This window comes from Symsagittifera roscoffensis, chromosome 6, assembly GCF_963678635.1.
Source record: "Symsagittifera roscoffensis chromosome 6, txSymRosc1.1, whole genome shotgun sequence".
In the NCBI taxonomy this organism is placed as follows: Eukaryota; Metazoa; Xenacoelomorpha; order Acoela; family Convolutidae; genus Symsagittifera; species Symsagittifera roscoffensis.
In genome coordinates this window covers 3,934,738-3,953,866 of record NC_087067.1, presented here as the reverse complement: position 1 = coordinate 3,953,866, position 19,129 = coordinate 3,934,738, and the positions used below count along the sequence as shown (strand labels likewise).

The 19,129-nt window shown below is 34.1% G+C and overlaps 2 protein-coding genes across 4 annotated transcripts in view; one reads left to right on the top strand and one right to left on the bottom strand.

Moving 5' to 3' along the window:
* Positions 1-19,129, bottom strand: part of LOC134847794 (protein crumbs-like) — a 69,895-nt gene that overhangs the window by 22,584 nt on the left and 28,182 nt on the right. For 2 of the 3 annotated variants that reach the window (XM_063865010.1, XM_063865011.1), the window contains exon 6: positions 17,544-17,660. In XM_063865010.1, coding sequence (XP_063721080.1) covers positions 17,544-17,660 — 117 coding nt within the window. Of the gene's footprint in view, positions 1-13,215; positions 13,583-17,543; positions 17,661-19,129 lie in introns of those variants that run through there. The other variant, XM_063865012.1, reaches the window with a different exon arrangement.
* LOC134847795 (ELKS/Rab6-interacting/CAST family member 1-like) lies at positions 1,437-13,017 on the top strand. Its single transcript, XM_063865013.1, has 11 exons — positions 1,437-3,187; positions 3,624-4,202; positions 6,934-7,635; positions 7,897-8,088; positions 8,340-8,495; positions 8,782-9,007; positions 9,447-9,610; positions 9,966-10,049; positions 11,544-11,678; positions 12,018-12,174; positions 12,836-13,017. Exons 1-11 carry the CDS (start codon positions 2,726-2,728, stop codon positions 12,862-12,864), a joined length of 2,886 nt encoding a protein of 961 aa, XP_063721083.1. The 5' UTR covers positions 1,437-2,725; the 3' UTR covers positions 12,865-13,017.

Here is a 19,129-nt window from a genome sequence, read left to right as displayed (position 1 = left end):
ACTAGAAGTATATCACGTTTTTCGTGTCTTTTACACGTTCGCTGTTCGATAGTAGAGTTTGTGTTCCTTTTAACAAAGGAAATAAACTGAACTTAAAATAAATAGAGTTTGTGTTCCTTTTAACAAAGGAAATGAACTGAACTTAAAATTAATTCAAAAGTCAAACCGCGAAAAAACAAATTTGGGCCTGAATAAATTTTTGGACTTTTCTTGAAAAAAAAAACACAAAAAAATCATTGCGACATATATAAGAGTCTTAAATCACCGACTCTTAAAAAGAAACTAACAATCAAAGCAAAAAAAAACAGTAAATTTGAACTTAAACAAAACTTTTCCTGAAAACAATCATCACGACCTATATAAGAGTCTGAACTGCTACGTTCATTGAATCTTCAAAAAGATAAAAAGTACGACTTAAAATTTTTGAAACAAAATGACAAACTGTAAATAGAAACGAGCCAAAAAACATGTCAGATAATAGGAGCTGGGGTAAAATCGAGCCCTTACATATGAAGGAAAAAAGGAAATACTTCAAAAAACCAAAAGAGTAGAAATTGCCCAGAGTGGAAACTGCAAAATAACACGGCGGAAGCTGCATATGGCAAAAAGAAGTATCAGAGAACAACAAAAAAGAGCTACAAAGATGAAAACAGAAAAAAAACCGATAGACAGGGTGCATTCAAAAATAACGGATTCTCGCCAGATTGGAACCCACAAACTTTGCTTCCCCAGGCATAGTCCTTAGTTCAACGCCAAAAAAGCCGGAACAGCTAAGATACTTGAATTTATTATAAGCCGAGCTATCAAATAACTCAACTCATTTTGTAAACAAGTTGCTCGCCCCCCAGAAAGACAAAACATCCGATTTGATAACGCTTGCTAATCGCAAGTGAACAAAAATCCAAACCGAACCGCGACAAATCAACCATTAGCATTATCAAATTTTAAAAGACTTTTGTCTGAAAGTAAAACGAAAAAGAAAAAACCAACACGACTTTTATAAGTTTCTTCACTACGTTAATTGACACCTAATTACGCAGATTTGTAGCTGCAGGTTTTTCGGCAGTTTCTGAGCTTGACCTTTTTTTGGTAATCGTGCTCCCAACTTGAAATTTTCTTTGGTCAACGAGACAGAGCACTCAATCAAAACCAATGATACATGAAGAGCAGAAATGGGAAACAATTTTACAACGGGATGTCACCGTCTTGTAGTTTTTGTCCAACGAAAATTTATACTATTCCGTGTGGAAGAATAATAGATGCGCTAAATTGGTACATATATCTACAGTACACAAAATACACCGCAAAACAGCAGTTCACATTTTCTTTTAACTAAAAAAAAACTAGCGTATTTGTACCACCATTGGTCCGAGCGCAAGTTAAAAATATTAAATCCATTTTGCATTTCCACGTATTATTTATGAATAACGCTTTCTTATTCACACACAAAGCGATTTCACATTTTTTGATTTAGCTCCATTCTTTTTTTTCCACTTCAAGGCGCTGCTGATAATGTCTACAAAAATAGAGAAAAAAGAAACCGACTATGTAGAGAAATACAACACACTCAAATGCACTCCTTTCAAACCGACGTAAGAGCTTCATTTTATGCTACCATCTTCACTCAGTTTATAATTCCTAAATTTTATCAACTTTTGACGACTTTTCTTTTTATCTTGCCTAATTTATAACTCTTGACCTTTTAAAATCGCCGGCGCATTTGCAAAGCAAACACGTTCTAATTTATTCTAATTCCTTATTTTCCCTGGCTTGTTTTTTAAGCTATGCTATGCTCGAAAAGTCGCTTGGTTTTATCTGGGTGTGTATTCAATTACCTACATACCATACACCACTACTAGGGGCATAGCAGTTATTTCACCATTGGTTGGTGTTTTACCTATAAATGCCTTTTCAGTCTATGAATTGAACGTTATGAGACTGAAATTGCTAGCTTTTACCATCTTTCTCTGATTAATGGTTCAAAACGAATTAATTCTTATCTTCACGCCATTTACTTTTCATCTCTTAGTCAAATTGAACTTTCAATAGAAAAAGTCTCATTTTGCTAATTAATTCCATGCCATTTAAAACTTCAGAAAAGCGTCCTTAGTGTTGCACACGTGAGCAGAATAGTTTGAGTTGCCTAGAACGCAATTAGCTTTTTGAAAAATCTATCCAAATAACAAAATAAGCTGCAAAACAGTGAACTATGAAAATGAACAGTAGTTTCAATTATTTGGAAGCACAATCAAATCTTTTCTTTTATCTCTTAACCGTTTGCAAAACCACTAATTTTTTCACTTGATATATTCTTCAAGCACAAGGTGCAAGCAATTAAGTCAAACTAATTTTCAAATTCTCAAAAAAATTCACAAGTCAAGAACGTAATTTGACTTGACTGCCTGATCAAAGAACGAATTTGTTGCCAGAGCCATCAGAGCTCGCACTTTTTAGCCCTATTCAATTTCAATTATCTTGCAATTCATCTGCAGCCCTGCACACTTATCTAGATCTCCAACTCAATTCTGATCAAAAATCGAGATCTCCTATTTCAAACGGACATCTTACCAATTAATCTGCTGTCTAATATACGGTTCTATCTTGATGTCAATTAACAACACGGGCATTTTATCAATTATCACGCACAAAAACAGCAATTATTTGCTCGAATTGACAGGCATAAAAATGATCAATATCAATTTATCTCCTTGGAACAACATGTTTTATGATGTATAGTCCTTCTCAGTTACTTCAGCCTCATCATGGTTCAATGCAAATGCACGCTCAAAATTCTACAGCCGGGCTTAATTTAATCCCCCGAAACCTCCTTTCACAACCCCCATTCACACAGCAACAACAGGTACACAGTATGCTCCCAACTAACAACATAATAGGCCCTACTGTGCCTTATATGAACGGCAACAGTGCTTTTTCACCACCTAATTTGAATATACTTCAACAACAGCAACACGCACAGCCCTTGGGACCAGCCGGCTTAGCAAGCGTAGTGCCCCACAGAATCTCGCCCCACTATTTGCAATCAGCCCACCAAATGACCGCTCAGCAGGCCCAGGGTTCAGTTATAGTGTCCCCTACTCAAGTTCAACTGAATCATCAGGCCCAATCAAGTCAGCCAATGCTTACTGATTACAGCGACCAGTTGAATTGGCTCAAAAACGAACTCAAAGTTAGTAGAAAGCTGATAAATTCTAAGGATCTGTAAAAAGGGGAAATCGTTAATAGGTTCAATATTAATGCATTATGCGAATGCATGAACGTTCAATGTTGAATTAGCTTTTTCTTCAAAAGAGGGGTAATCTTTACCAAAATCCATAAGAGAGATCGTTAAAGCTATTTCCTCTTAATACCAACAGAAAAATTCGTCGTGTTAAAAATACACAAAAAAACAAAGATCTGATAAATTTTTTTTCTAAATACGGGTTTCTAAAAAAACTCAAAACAAATTGAGTCTGGTATTTGTATTTACAATTTGCCACGGGTTAAAACTTTTGGTTACAGTAAAATTGACAAGAAATGTAAGAATAATGAATATTTGTTGGCAAGATGTATATCACAACACGCCATTTTTTAACTTCTTATCTTAATTGACCCGTTCATTTTAGATAAAAGAGGCAAAATTAGACGAATGCCAAATGAGCATAAAGAGTTTCTGGAATCCAGAACTGAAGAAAGAGAGAATGGCCAGGATGGGCGACAACGAAAAATATCAGCACTTGAAAGGAAACTACGACAAACTTCTCAACGAAACAGATCGCAACTCAATTATTATCCAGCAATTACACGAAGAGTTGCAGAACCAGCGAAACTCGGTTTCTTTGACCGAGAACGACGGGCGAATAACTGCTTTGAAAGTACAGTTAAGTCAAAAAGAAAACGAAGCGTTTCTGCTTCGAAAGACACTCGAAGAAATGGAACTTCGCATAGAGACTCAAAAGGAAACACTTGCATCTAGAGATCAGTCTATTAAGAAGCTGCTAGAAATTATTCAAGATAGAGGACTTGCGAATAGCATGGAAACGAACTTAGACTACAGCCAGACCAAATTACGAAATGTTGAACTTGAATCGCAAATGGGCGAAATGTCCGCCAAGTTAAACTCGAAAGAAAAAGAGGTCAACAGCCTGAAAGCTGATTTGCTACATCACTTAGAATCATCATCAGCATCCAATGCTGTAAATCAGGTAATCCAAGTTGGTCATTAGTTGGTAGGTCAGCAAATCGGTGTTTCGGTGTTTCAGCAACTTAACTTTCGATTTTCCGAGAAAACATAGCCAACTGACAATTGCATACGAGTAATAAGCGCAAGAAAACAGAAAAAACGGACTTGTTTATTGAAAAAAATTAAATTTTGAATTTTAAAGAAGATCAATGCCTTTAACAATCTGAGTTTCACGAACAAATAACGTTTTTTGCATTTTTGATAAAATTGAACCAATTTGAGAAAACTGGATCGAAAAAAAAATTATTTCGCTGGGAAATCTGAAAGTTTAATTTCCCTTTCAAAAATAGATTTCGTGAACTTTACACTTTTGCTACTCGTTAGTGGAGTTTGCCTTAATCTTAACAAAGGGCATGAACTGAACTTGAAAGGAAATCAAGATTCAAACCGCGAAAAAAAATTGTGCGTGAAAAAATTTTAAGTCTTTCCTTTAAAAAAATCACCAGTACCTATATAAGAGTAATCACTACTTTCATTACTCTTTTAACTAGATAGCCTTAGAGCTCTTTGAATTGATAGAACAATTTATGACTGACACTTTGGTAAAATTAATCCAATTTGAGAAAACTGGAACAAAAGGTTTTTTTATTTCGCTGGGATGTCTGATAATGAAATTCCGTTTTCTAAATTAGAAGTCACTCACATTTTTGTGTTCTTTACATTTTCGCTGTTCGATAGTGGAGTTTGCCTTCTTTTTAACATAGGAAAAAAACTGAACTTAAAAAGAAATCAAAAGTCAAACCGCGAATACATAAATTTGGGCCTGAATAAATTTCAGGACTTTTCCTGAAAAAAAATCAATGCGACCTATATAAGAGTCTGAATTACGTTCATCGACTCGTGATAAAACTAACTCCATTTTAAAACAAATCAATCAAAATGAGCTTTTTCTTTACCGCAGGCAAATCTAAATCCACTTATGAAACAAAATCATTTCCGTTTTCCACATTTTGCACTTTCATCATTGAGGAGCGTATTTTGAGTAATTCAATTTGAACTGAATTTAAGAAGACATCAAAAGTGACTTTAAAATTAAATTGATTTTAACTGAATATGCATGCAATAATTGGTATAAAAAAATTTAACCAATTTGAGAAAACAGGATCAAAGGTTATACTTTTTTATTCCGTTGGAAAATCTTTAAAATGAAACCGAGTTTTGAAACTAAAAACAAATCAATTTTTTGCGCCATTTGCATTTTCGTTATAGGAAAGCGTAACTTGATTTCTTGTGAGAAATTAGGTTTGAATTTAGAAAAAACAGAACCGCAAAAAAAAAACAATTTGAGAATGAACAAATTTTTAAACGAACATAATAAGTGTCTTCGCTTTGTTCATCGACGCTTAAAAACTCAGAAATGAACGACCAAAGTATAAAAATGAGCTTGCTCAAGTTTCACGAGCATATATAAAAAAAAACCACGAAGAAACGATTAAGGTTGCATAACATAGTTTAACATCACATTTACGTATAATGCATTTTTTAGCATTATGTTTACTTAAATTTCGGCTTGAAGACAATTCATCTTGTTAACATACTAGCCCCCACGAAAAATAACAGAACCTAACTACAGGCGATAGATAAGGATCGTCAGTTAATTGCTGGCAAGGTTTTTTTTCGATAACTCTTATCTTCAATCAAATAAACTCAAATTCACTTAAATCTAGGATACATAAAAAAATTGATACATACCAATTTAAACCAGCCCTTCGCTGATTCTCTACAAAATTCACAAGAATTATACCGGTTTAGACTTTTTTTACAGCCCGTTGGTTAATTAATTTTAGCGCTCTATAGCTATGGTTTCAAATCGTCTGAAAAGCAATCCTTTTTTGAAAAGAGGTTGGGTGGTATTAGTCTTATTAGACCCAAGCATCTCTACGGGTTTTCCTCTTGTCATCTACTGTCACGGAGGAAAAAAATGTGCATTTATTTTTCCTATTCCAAATAAAAGCTGAAAATAATGCATCCTTATCCGCGATACGCACACGCTCTGTACCAACAATTGCCATTTTATGTTTCATACTAAGAAAACGTCCTGTTTTTGAATTATCCTTTTTCTGAAGGGAAAAATTTTGCAACAAAGCACAAAAATTTAATACACAGTTTGGGGTAAAAAACAAACATTTTGATACTTCAATTGCAAAATTGATTTTTTATTTTATTTCATCCTTGTTTCGATCTGCAGTTTGGTGGGAAAATAATTATGCATTAGGGCATGTTTTCTAATTAATTTAAGCAATTAAATTCAAAGCAATGCATAAAATGATACTAATTAATACTAATAGTAGGCGCAAAGAAGCAGTTTTCAAGATGATTGATTTTGAGAATTGTAGTATTTTGTTTTATAACTCAAAATACTGAATGCAAATTAAATTAAATCCAATACAACATTATTTACTAGGGCGCTGAAAAATTAGAGAGAAAACATTAAGAAAAATAGTAAAAACTGACGGTTGCTGGGCAATTAGCACGGAATGTTCCGACCACTATGATTACGGCGAAGAATTTCGAAAAATGATTTTTTCTAAATTAAAAAAAATTAAGAACTTTTTCTTTCTAGTGCTCTCATTTTCAAATATCCTATTATTTTGTGTTAATGAGGCAAACAATGGGCGTTATTCGGCCATTAGCGTTACTCAACACAGCTTTACTTCGGTGCTTACCAATAATCAATCCCATGTTCCGTTTAGACATCGTCGGGTGCATATAGCGCCTCGGCCGTAGAGCTGAATGCGAAACTACAGTCTTACGAAGCGGTTATCGAAAACAAAGAAGACTCGATTAGAAACTTGCAACATCGGGTCGACTTTTTAGAGGAAGAGATTAATAAATACAGAATTAGCAGTGGAATTAAAAACATGAGCAGCCTTGACAACTTCAGCAAAAGTCAAATTTACGGGGAACATTTACACTTCCTTAAAACGAAGGTAGAGCAACTTCGAACGGATATTTCCAGGAAGGACTCCGAACTAATCACCGTTCAGACTAAACTCGACATTCTCACCAAACAGAACATGGATTACACCAGTCATATTAACGTTCTGCGAGAAACTCTTTCGGCTAAAGAGCAGCAAAACACATCGCTTAAAGCCGACTTAGATGCGGCCAGAACACGAATTCAGGAAAAACAAGTTCAGTTACAGAAGAAATCTCAAGATTTCGACCACTCCCAGTTGGAAAGATCGAACTTCGAGCAAGAGCTCAGAGATGTAGTTAGAAATAAAGAAAAGAAGGTCAACCAGCTGGAGAGAAAAGTTTCCCAGTTAGAGGACCAAGTTCGAGATCGGGATGATCGGATTCAATCGTTGTCGGCGAAGCAATCTGTCGGTTCGGTGAGCCATACCGAGTTAGTTGAGACACTTGAAAAGACGCTAGGAGAAAAAGAACATCAGGTGAGTCCAGCGAAATTGCTTTTAAATTAATTCTAACTTCAGTTTGCTTAAACAGCAAACTCCTCAAACTAATGCTGCTTTTTGCAAACATAAGCAGAAAACTTCCAATGTCTTTAAAAGCAACAAAAGACAAAATTAAGCCCCTAACATTCTAACGCACTCAAGTTAAGTGATCATATTTGCTCAGGTTCAATCTTTTAGTACACAATTGTGCGCGTGAGTTCGAACCCCACTCATGTCGAACACTTTTTTTTACTCTAGATTGAGAGCATGAAAGAACAACGCGAAAAAGACATGAAAGAGCGCGTTGAAGAAGTGGACTTGTACTCGCGAATCAGCAAAGAGCTGCAGGGTAAGAACGAGGATCTGACGAATCAAGTTTCCGACAAAGAAAGCCAATTGGTCGACACTAATGAGAGGGCTTCCAGTTTAATGGTGGCTAATATGAAGAAGGTAAGTAATTGAAACACTATAATCTACCGCGAACTTCTCTGCTTCACAGACAAGAGATAAAGGGTTCGAAGCCAACCATGTTCTATTCTCACCATATCAAAATTTTAGGAGCAGATTGTTAAAAAATACATTTTTCCTCGCCCGAAGATACAAGTTTTTGCTATTTAGAGACATCTTGTTAGATAATAAGACGATAAACAAAACACATTAAACACAGGAAGCTTGAGAGCTGCAACTTTAGGACTGTTTAGGACTCCCAGATAAAGATGTTGAGCAACAACTTAATGCAGAAACAGGACGACCTGCTGGAGCTAGAGAAGAAAGTTCGCAAACTGAACGAGGAGAAAGTTTCACTGGTCAAGGAGAAACAAGACATGCATAAACAGATAGAACAGCTCGAAGAACAGGTCAACATTTACTACATTTAATTCCATATCAGTGGATTTGATTTGAAGCCTAGCCCAAATCTGAAACCCCAGCTAAACAAGACGAGCTACAGCACAAAAATATTTCATCTACCAAGTTTTAAAAAAAAACTCCCACCAAAGCAATTTAGAAAATTATCTAGACATAGACAATAAACCGATCTGGGTTTGCAAATCTATTTTGATTCGACTGACCACAAAACTCGTTGTCCTGACCGGACAATACGACAAGCATGACAATGAAGTAAATAATTGCCGACTATTTCAGGTCAACCACTACATAGACGAGCTGGCCAAAACTCAGAGCCAGTTGGACAAAATGAGCGAAGTAGTGAGGCGGAGCGAACAGGAGAAGAAGGTGCATGAGCGAAGAGTGAGTGAGTTAGAGGTCAATCTTAACAGTGTGAAGGAGCGGTTAAGTGGGATCAAAAGAAGCAAAGATGACGAGAGGATGTTCAATGCGCAGCTCCTCAATGATGCTCGCAAACGTGAAGGTTACAGTTTGTCTTTTTTCCACCAAAAGAACTATTAGTTACTAAAAAATATTGATGCTGAGCGTCGGAAAGTTTTGATCTTTATCTTAAATTAGTAAAAACTGGCGTTAAAATTAAACATAAAAAAATTGCTGTCATAGAAAACAAACGCTAACTAAACTTAAAAAACGTATTTGCCCGAAAACATCACGATTTTTTTCTAAATTTTAAGAACGTTCATTAAATTTCTTTCATTAATCATTTGAAAACCAAAAAAACCTTCACAGTACCAAGTTGTCTTTCAAAATGATCATCACAAGAACAGCTGCGGCAGTTCTTTGAGTGCCAATAGAGAAGCTCAGTAACATACAAAAACTGAAAATAGTCTACGCAAACCTAACGCAAATTGAATTTTCAAAGAACTTGGATAAAAATTTCAATAACTTCGGGTGTATTGCAGGTGAGGTAATTCACGACGTGCAAGAATTGCAGGAAATGGTGACTGAGAAAGAGAGAAGAATCATAGAGTTGGAACAGGCACTGGGCGAGACTGCCAAGATCACAGTTGCAAGAGAAGCTGCACTGGACCAGCACCACCTGGTCACTAACCATGCACAACACAAGGTAACCCTTTTTTAAGACCATTTTATCCACGAGGGAAAGGACCAACATTCGAGCTGCACAGCTCATCACGGCGAACCGATGTTGTGTCCCCACTTAAGAACTATATGCATTTTTTGGTTATTTTTCTGTAGAGGTTAAGGAATCGAGACTCACCCTAATGTGTGATTGGCTTTTGTACTTGAGGCAATGTTTACCAGCCCAGAAAAACCAAAAAAAAAATGGGTGAAGGTTTCATACCAAGAGCTTACCAACAGGAAAGGTTGTTATAAGCCAAAAGGACCTGAAGTACAGAGAGCAACCAAAAACATAGAAATTTTGTCTGGAAATAACTCATCTGGAATTCTTTTGGTTTTAGATTGAGCAGTTGCAGTTTGACAACGAGGACATGCAAAAAGCACTTAGCATCAGCAACAAGAAACTAGCCGACTTGGCATTCCAGGTCAGTCACTAATCATATACTAGAGAGCGAAAGATGTTTTATTTATTGTATTGACGAAGACCTAGCTTAATATGCAAAATAGTGTGTCCAAGGAAACAAATACGTTTGTTAAAAACAATTTGAATAAGCTGCCTGAAAATTGTGTGCATGAAAAAATAACTGAGATTTACATAACGATGAGCAATCATAGTTTTTCAGCAGCTGGTCTCTTACTTTTGAGGTTCAGACTGACATCAAAATATAGATTCAAATATAGATATTGCAAAACAATAAAAAAACAGCAAAACTCAAAAATTTCAATAAAAAATGGCTTTTTGAAAATAGCAAAGAAAAAACTCTTTGTCACGTTAAAAATCTTCAAATTTCAAGAATCTTTTGTGATTGACACTTTCTAAATAATAATGGATCAATAGATATTTATTATTCATTACGCTGGGAAATTAAAAATTTAAATCCTATTCCGTAACCAAAAGTTATTCACAATTTTTTGCGCCGAATGTATTGCGCCAAATATAGACGTCTGCGAAGTTGACGAACACAATCGATTTTAATTTACATGAAGTAATGAAATTTTGGTCATTTTCTTTATACGCCACATTCATTCCGAAATTATCAATGAATTAATAAAAAATTGACTCAGGGTGAAAAACTTTCCAAAAACTATGGGGCCAGTCTTAGCAAAGATAAAAATAGCTAAAAAAGAAACACCAAGATAAATTTGGAAAGAAAGCGTGAAAATCTGAAAGAAAGTTAACATTTCCAGGGACTTAATATTGATATTGGCCTCATACAAAAAAGACAGAAATATGCAAAAATTTCAAATTGTCACTAACCGCCGCCGAATTGGAACAGATTAAATATTTCAAGGGTTTCGTTATGAAAGAAGCAAAATATTGCTTCATTTAATTCATTTTAATTGAATGGCAATTGATTACTTTAAAAATAGACTTTCGGCTAATTTTCTTTTCGATGCTTCGCCCACGAGTTTTTCGCCCCCGTCTAATTTCCTATTACAGTTTTGCATCTACGTTTAATTTCATTTTTTGGGCACGTTTGATTTGCTTCTTGTCTTATTTCCTAGACCCCTCTAGCAAAACATTATTTTTTGAAAAGTCATTGTTGATTAATAATCAGAGATGCTCGCAAAAGCATGCTTTCAGCCTAATCGGTAGAATCGAAAATGTATCTGTTCAACTTTATAGACGTTAATTGTAGAGCAAAATTTGCGTTTGTCCTGGCAAATGAATTTAAATTAAAGTTAAGAAATCAAAGCAAAACCTCCTAAAAGCCAAATTTGCGCTTCAAAAGCCAAATTTGCGTATGAATTTTTTGAAAAAAAAAAAACGAAAACCAACACGACCTATTTAAGTGTCTTCCCTACGAGCAAAGGAACAGCAAATCTATCCATGTAAAACTTCTTATCAAACATGTTTTTCACTGCTCAGTTAATAGAAATACCAAAAGCTTCGTTCATGAGCAAAAATATTTGCACAGATCACTGAAAAGGAGGCGAAAATCCAGCAACTGCAGATGGATCGGAAACGACAGATCGAAGAAGTTTTGCAGATGAGACAAGATGTCATTCTAGCCACTATCAACGAGAAACAGGCCAACATAAGTCTACTAGAGGTATTTTTATCTGCTGTTTTTATTATCGAGCTCCACAATTTTTACTATCTAACTCTTTCTTCGAAACCTCTAGGCTCGCGTCTTAATCAAGAAAATTAGGGTAGAAATTCTAATTTCCGCCCTATTTGGAAAAAGTGAAAGTCATTTACAGGGATGAAATTTGTGTACTTCTTTTAGTTAGCGAAAAATAGTTTTCACGATTCATAGAACAATTTCCCTCATGAAATAAAACCTACTTCGTGTATGAACAGTAAAATAATTACAGTGTCCATTATGCAGCAAAAATTATTTGGTTTCTCTTTCGTCAAAAACTAGGTAACCATGTCTTTATTTTAACAGGCGGCTGGTAATATGAACCCCGTTGTCACCCGTGACTTGAAAAAACTTCACGAAGACAAACAAAAACTGTTACGTCAACTAAATGACATGAACGAAAAACGAGTGAAGATGATCCACGCACTAGAAAACAAGTTCAGCGGAAAAACCAAACCTCGAGGTAAATTAGAAAGAACTCACTATATGCACATGTAATCTCCGTTTATAAGTGTTTTCGTAATAGATAACGGTTATAGGTTCATAATTTGAATAAACGCAAAAAAAAATCATATATTCCGAACCTATACAGCTCGATGGCTGTCGAAATGATTCTTTGCGATCTTCTCTTAACTGGTACTCTCGAAAGTATAGAAACATGAAAGCCATTTTTTCAATTAAGATGAATTTATAAGGTTTGCAAAAGTTCATCTATGCAAAATTTACATAATCTATGCAAAATTTAGATTCAAGCATAGCCAACAGAAAATGGAAAATAATCAATGAACGCAAAAGAAACGGAAAAAAAAACTTATTGGTTTTTTGAAAAACTTCAAGTTTCGAATTTCCAACAAAAATATCTGGCATAAAGCTCTTCGAATTTCAAGAGCAATTTATTTTGGCACTTTTTTGATAATTTAAACCCAATTTGAGAAAATCATCACGACCTATATAAAGGGCTGAACTACGTTCATCGACTCTTAAAAATGTTTCTGTACAACTTTTCTAGAACTTACTTTTTCAACAGTTAATTCATCTTACTCCGATGAACTGCTACAGTGATTAAAACCTCGTTTAATAATTGTTTTAACTTAAGTTATCGTAATTATTTCATCATTTTTCAGGTCTCGAGGAAGACGGTGTTTGGGCCTAAACAGTTGGCTACAGTAAATCAAAACTTAAGTCCTTAGCAAGCAATTCACATTATATTTATGACATTCTGCAGCTACTTAATTTTCAGGTGAAATTCAAAATATTCAAAATGCATTATATATTTCTCAAATAAATTATTTCTGAATGTATACTTTTTCTTTATATTTGGACACATCTGTAAATAATTCTCAAATTAGGCAATAAAAATTTCAAACTGTCTATTTTTGGCTTCAAAACGATATTTGTTGAATGATACCAAATTCGAATCGTCCAAAAACTTAGGTAGTGAGAGGAGACAACGATTTTTTCCGAAGCGGTCATTACCAATAAAATATTTTTTTAAATGACTCACCAATTTTAACATAAACTGCCATAATAAGCTGCAAAATAATAATGTTATTGCGTGTCTTCATTTTCAGCGGATTTTTCCGCTTGAGGCTTCGAATGAAGAAAAATGTATCAAGAGAGAATATAACGCAGCCAGCGGTTTGAATAATCGTTTTATTGAAAGGATTTGGCGAAAAATTTATTACATAACGAGCCTTCTAGAGTAATTAAATACTAAAAGGTGCAGTCTAAACACACAACGCAGTTTATCTTTTTGAAAAAGTTAAAAATTCTTAATTTGACCGTGTTTAGATATGGTAGAGCTCATTTGAGAATGCTTCAAGTCGATAAACAGCCAAAACTTTTTGTCACTTCATTTTTACGATCGCTTGAATTACATTCATCTTATTGTAAGTTTTGATTTGGAAGAAGGATTATACCACACAATAAAAATGCGACCAAATCAAGTAATTGGCGCGTTGAGATTCAACTCATCAATAAAACTCGAGAAGTTTTAACAATCTTACAGGTGTACTTGTAATTGAATTGTAGAGCCATCAAAAATAAAATAAAAATATAACTAGCTCTTGTAATTTTCTCATTTACAGCGCTCATTTGCCAATTAAATAATTAAACACTGTGTTATAAATCACAGCCAAAAAGAGAAACAAAAACAATGCGTTAGTACGCGTTGGTCAAGCAGCAAAGCTTCTGTTGGACAGATCCATTTAACCAAGCGTGAGTTTAAAAACGTGATTTTGATTTAAACAGAATCTTCATTGATTCTACGAACAACTCAACCTTACAGGGAATACCCAGTAATTTAGTAGTGGTGCTTTCTCAAAAAAAAAGATTTTAACGAGGTCATTATTTTTCACTTTTTCAACAATGGAACCCAATGAAACCCAATTAGTGCGAAAGTTTCTTGGACGCAGGAAATTTTGAACTTCATAATGCTCTTGGGGAAATAAGACGAAAACTCTACTTTCTATTAAAAAAACAATCTATTGATTAAAAAAACAATCTATCTCTTTACCGCACTATTGACTTGAAATTGTATGTTTCGATACGTTAAAACATCGAAAAATGGATCTATAGATTTAAATTTTAAAAAACTGCAAAAAGGAGAGGTGAAAATATGTTAAAACATAACCAACAGATATTTGGAAAAGTGTTACGACCAAGGAAAAGAATAAAATTTTTGAACATTTTTCACCTTCCCCATGTCCAAAAAATAAATCACATTAAAGCTCTTTGAGGCGTTAAAGCTCTTTAATTTACATTAAAGGCACCTTTTTCTTAACTCTATTACATTCAAAGAAACCTAAAAAAGGGTAATATTTTTTATTCTGCAGAGAATTCAGAAAATTAAACTCCATTCAAATTTTTGACATTTACACTACTATTGTTTGATAGTTGATTTACCTTAATAAGAAAACAACGGTCAAACCGTAAAAATAATCGCATTTGAGCGTGAACAAGTTTTATGACTTCCTGAAAAAAACCATCACGAACTAAATGAAAGATAATGATTACTTTCACACTTAAGTAAAATCCTTTAATTAACTAGTTCTTTAGTCTCTCAGGTTTCTGATACTCTCGCCCTACGCTAATTTGTCAGAAAAAAGCAAAACTTGAAAAAATAATTTCTCCGCACTTAGTTTTTTTTTTGGTAATATGAATTGCGACTGAAAGGAGCTGAAAATAACAGTGACTCATTTCCTTGAAGTTTATTTATATCCAGGAACCTGGATTAAAAGTATTTAAAACTTCTAATTCTTCAAACAAAAACCACTTTATAACACTAACAAAGAGAACAGCTTCTATTTACTTTTCGGAAATTAGGATTTGAGTTAAGAAAACAAAACCACCGTATAGGCAAGTTTTGGGACTTAATTTATCAAAAACAAAAACAATTGTATACGCAAGTTTCGAGACTAAATTAATCAAAAACGAAAAAAAATCCAAATTTAAAAATGAAATAAACAAACATAGCCAAGTGGGAAAAGCGCCGAGGACAAGGAGACTGAAAATCATATTTAAACTTCAACAACTAACTTTTTAAAGAAATTCAAATTTCATCTTAAACCTTTTCAAATTTATAGCATCTTTTAGGATTAACACTTACTTGATACAAACTAATTCATTTTAAGAAAACTGGATGCATAGGTACTTTTATAAATTCTATTGGGAAATTAAATCCTTTTCGAAACTAGGTCATTCGCGCTTTGGCGCCACATCACCAACCCATCTTCGCAATTAAACACAATATTCTTCAATTTTTTTCAAACTTTCAACAAGAATACCCGGTCGCTGAAATGAAAACAATCGTCACGACCGATATGAGTCTAAACTACGTTCATGGACTCCTAAAACAACATCTAAAGCCAAATTTCATTTCTTGATATTAAATTTGAAGAGGTGATTACAAACAAACACAAGGATAGCCGGTTCCTGAACAAGTAGCAGAGGATGTTTCGACCCGCATGCTTACGTGAAAAAGCTGGCCTATTTTCCAGATACCCTATTTTTAAAGGGTGAATTAATTTACACAGAGGCCAGACAAGGAACAGAAAATAAAACTATGAAGAGGAAAACCTAAGTAAAAAAATATGTAGTTGAAAATTGAAAGTTTTTTGAAAAAGAAAATTCAATTTCAGAAAAACAGGCGAGAACCACAACACCAGCATTAAATAAGATTTCTGCATCTTCCGATTAACGTTAAGTTTTCACACCAAAAACTATTTTTACTATTTTTTAACATCAGAATCAACTTTTGCTCCTCAAACAGCACAAAATACGTAGATAGGCTTCTTATAACCATTTAATCGAAAATAATAAAAAGAATTGATTCAAAATCCGATTTTTTAAATTGCCAAAATGTCAGGACGAACGTCAATTATAGCAGAAAAAGGTTTAAATCAGAAAATGCCCATGTTTTGAAAATGAAGCCGACAAAAACTAAGCAGACAAACGAAAGTCTATACCACTGGTAACACTTATTGATGATATATTACCATAGGTGGCAATTGTGAGAACTACTTGAGCAACTACAATGCATAATATAGTCAATTCATTTTCAGTCAAATTTAGATGCTACTAAGATAATTTTTATAACACAATTCTGCCAGATGAAATTTTATCCGAAAATTTAATTTTACTCTTCTTTTACCAAAAAATTTTTGACTGAAATAAATGACACATAGTGTACGAAATATAATAAAAAGCGATTCAGATACTCAATTTAAAGCTGCCACCAATTGTATTATATATCACCCACTTATTTTCATGCATCGAGAAAACTGACAGCTGCGCCTTATAGTTCAGCGGTTTTAACTTATGCAGTTCAAAATCTCGAGGAAACTGCAATGAAATTTACTATGCACACAAAGCTAACAGGCAGTTGGAAAAGAGTAAATGAACGCAAGAAAACGGAAAACAGGACTTGTTTTTTAAAAAAACTTCAACTTTCGAACTTCCAAGGAAAAACTGAATGGCCTTAATTTCAAAAACAATTTATAATTGACATTTTTTAGATTAAATTAACTCATGAAAAAATCATCACGACCTATACAAATGTCTTCACTACATTCATCGACTCTTAACAAGGCGACGTAAAATATTAGAAAATATTAGAAAACTTAATGAACACAATTAAGCAAATGCTCACCGTCCCCGAAGAAAATTTCAAGCCTTAAAAGTTTCCTTCAAGGACTTAGGATTTAGGGACCCAACTATCATACTTGTTCCGAAATCAGTTTTTTATACCGTAAACTGCTGAAATTATAAACTAGTTTCAATACCCAACTGCTTCGTTTGAGCCAATACGTAATTCAAAAAACTTGAAATCACGCAGCGATCTCAATGTAAATAGTACGCCATATCAACACGCATGTAAATTGAGCATTCTCTCTTTTCGCAACTTGGCTAACTGGGTTACCCACGGTTTTAATCAGTAAAACTCTATGTCCGCTACCAGTAGCGTTGAACTCCATAGTCAAATATTCCATGTTCAACTTTAAGACATCCTTTATAAGCAATCAGATACCTTCAAACCTACTAGATGATTGGCACGTTTTTTTGGTATTATACGGTTTTAATGGCAGATAAATAACCCAAAAAAAAAACGTTGATCGCGACAATATCAGCTCAGTTGAAATGTAATACAGAGTTGGGCAACAATTCGTAACAGTTGACAATTTGTATCAATGCTGGTAGCAAGTAGTAATCGTGTGTCATGTATGGTCCGCTTGAATCAGTTCAATCTAATGGTATAATGGTCGCTTGCACGAATTGTATACCCAAGGTGTATATAGAACGCCTGCTTGTTGTTTTTTTATTTCAAATGTTTACCTGTTTTGCACAGACATGCGTGATCTTCTTCCAGGTCGAGACAAACTGCGTCGTTGAAACAAGCGTCTTCAGCTTCGCAGTCATCAATGTTTACTTCGCAATTGAGGCCACTGAAACCTGTGTAAGAAAGCCATTAGTTCATTCATATTTATCATGCTATCAACCCTATTTCAATAAGAGATAAAAATTGAAGATAAGCAAACCTGGTTGCTATATCCAAAAAAAGGACATTGGTTAAAGATAACCGCTACTTAACTAAATTAAGATTATATAAACAAATTAAGATTCAATTATTTACAAAAAAAAGCTGAATTTCGAAACTCTGAGTTCGACAAAGACTGTATGCTATTAACTGCTGATTGGCTAAATGAGAGTAGACATAGTTGAAAAATAAATCAATCTTTATAATTCAGTATTCACAACTTCCGGAGTCTCAAAAAGCAGTGTTCCGGTCCGGGTCCTTCGTTTTTTAATTTTTTATATAAATTAACTTTCAACGCCCAATTCTTTGTATTGTAATGACATAAAAGCTATTTCCCAATCGGATCTCGAATCAAATCAATTAAATATGAATAGCCAATCACAACGGCGATTTTCAACAACCTTTTTTTTATCCATCAAAAGCTAAACTTTTACGTTTCGGCAACAATTCCCACGATTTTTCCATTGATATATTGTCACTTGAATTAGCCAATTTTATCAAAGACATCGGTGTTATTGCCCCTAAGTGCTATTGCTACTTTTAAAAATTCATGAAACAATACATTGCACAAGGCTTTACGAAGTCTTGGCGAAAAATTGGAGAAATAATCAATTCCACCAATATTGTTAAATCACTCTGCTGCTTGGTGTCCGCCAATATATTGTTTACAAAATGTGTAGTTTTCAGCGGTGAGTTACGAAATGGATTACTGGTAATGAGGATTGTTATGATAATTCCTTGTTGCACAAAAAGCTTCTACTAAATTGTTTTTGTTGCAACGAATTGACCTCTTGTTGCACGGGAAAATCATCAAACATAGCCAACTGACAGTTGGAAAAGAGTAATGAACAGAAGCAAACTGAAAAAAAAACTGACTTGTTTTTTCAAAAACCTTCAACTTTTGAATTTCGAAGAAAAAAAATAGATGGCCTTAATGCTCTTTGAATTCTTAGAACAATTTATGATGGACACTTTTTTTTTGCTAAAATTACCCCATTTTGAGAAAACTGGAACAAACGGTTAATCTTTTATTTGGCTGGAAAATCTTAAAATTAAAATCCACTTTGGAAACTTAAAGTTGATCACGTTTATCGTGACCTTTACACTTTTGCTGTTCGATAGTGGAGTTTTCCTTCTTTTTAACACTGGAAATGCACTGAACATAAAAAGAAATCACAAGTCATACCGCGAAAAATTAAAACTGAGCGTGAACAAATTTAAAAAAAAAACAAAAAAAAATTACCAAGACCTATATAAGAGTACTCACTATGCTCATAACTCTTAGAAAATCTGTTGTCTCAGTTGTGACAATTGAAGCACGCGAACCTCAAATCAATCTCATGTCAGCTAAGAATGGACGAAATGAATGGAAACAAAAAATCTG

What these genes read in the sequence shown, in the direction of transcription:
- LOC134847795 (XM_063865013.1), top strand. Translation starts at nt 2,726, where the DNA reads ATGATGTATAGTCCTTCTCAGTTACTTCAGCCTCATCATGGTTCAATG. An exon ending in TGGTGGCTAATATGAAGAAG is followed by an intron (nt 8,089 to 8,339) that starts GTAAGTAATTGA and finishes AGGACTGTTTAG; the next exon opens with GACTCCCAGATAAAGATGTT. An exon ending in CGGAAAAACCAAACCTCGAG is followed by an intron (nt 12,175 to 12,835) that starts GTAAATTAGAAA and finishes ATCATTTTTCAG; the next exon opens with GTCTCGAGGAAGACGGTGTT.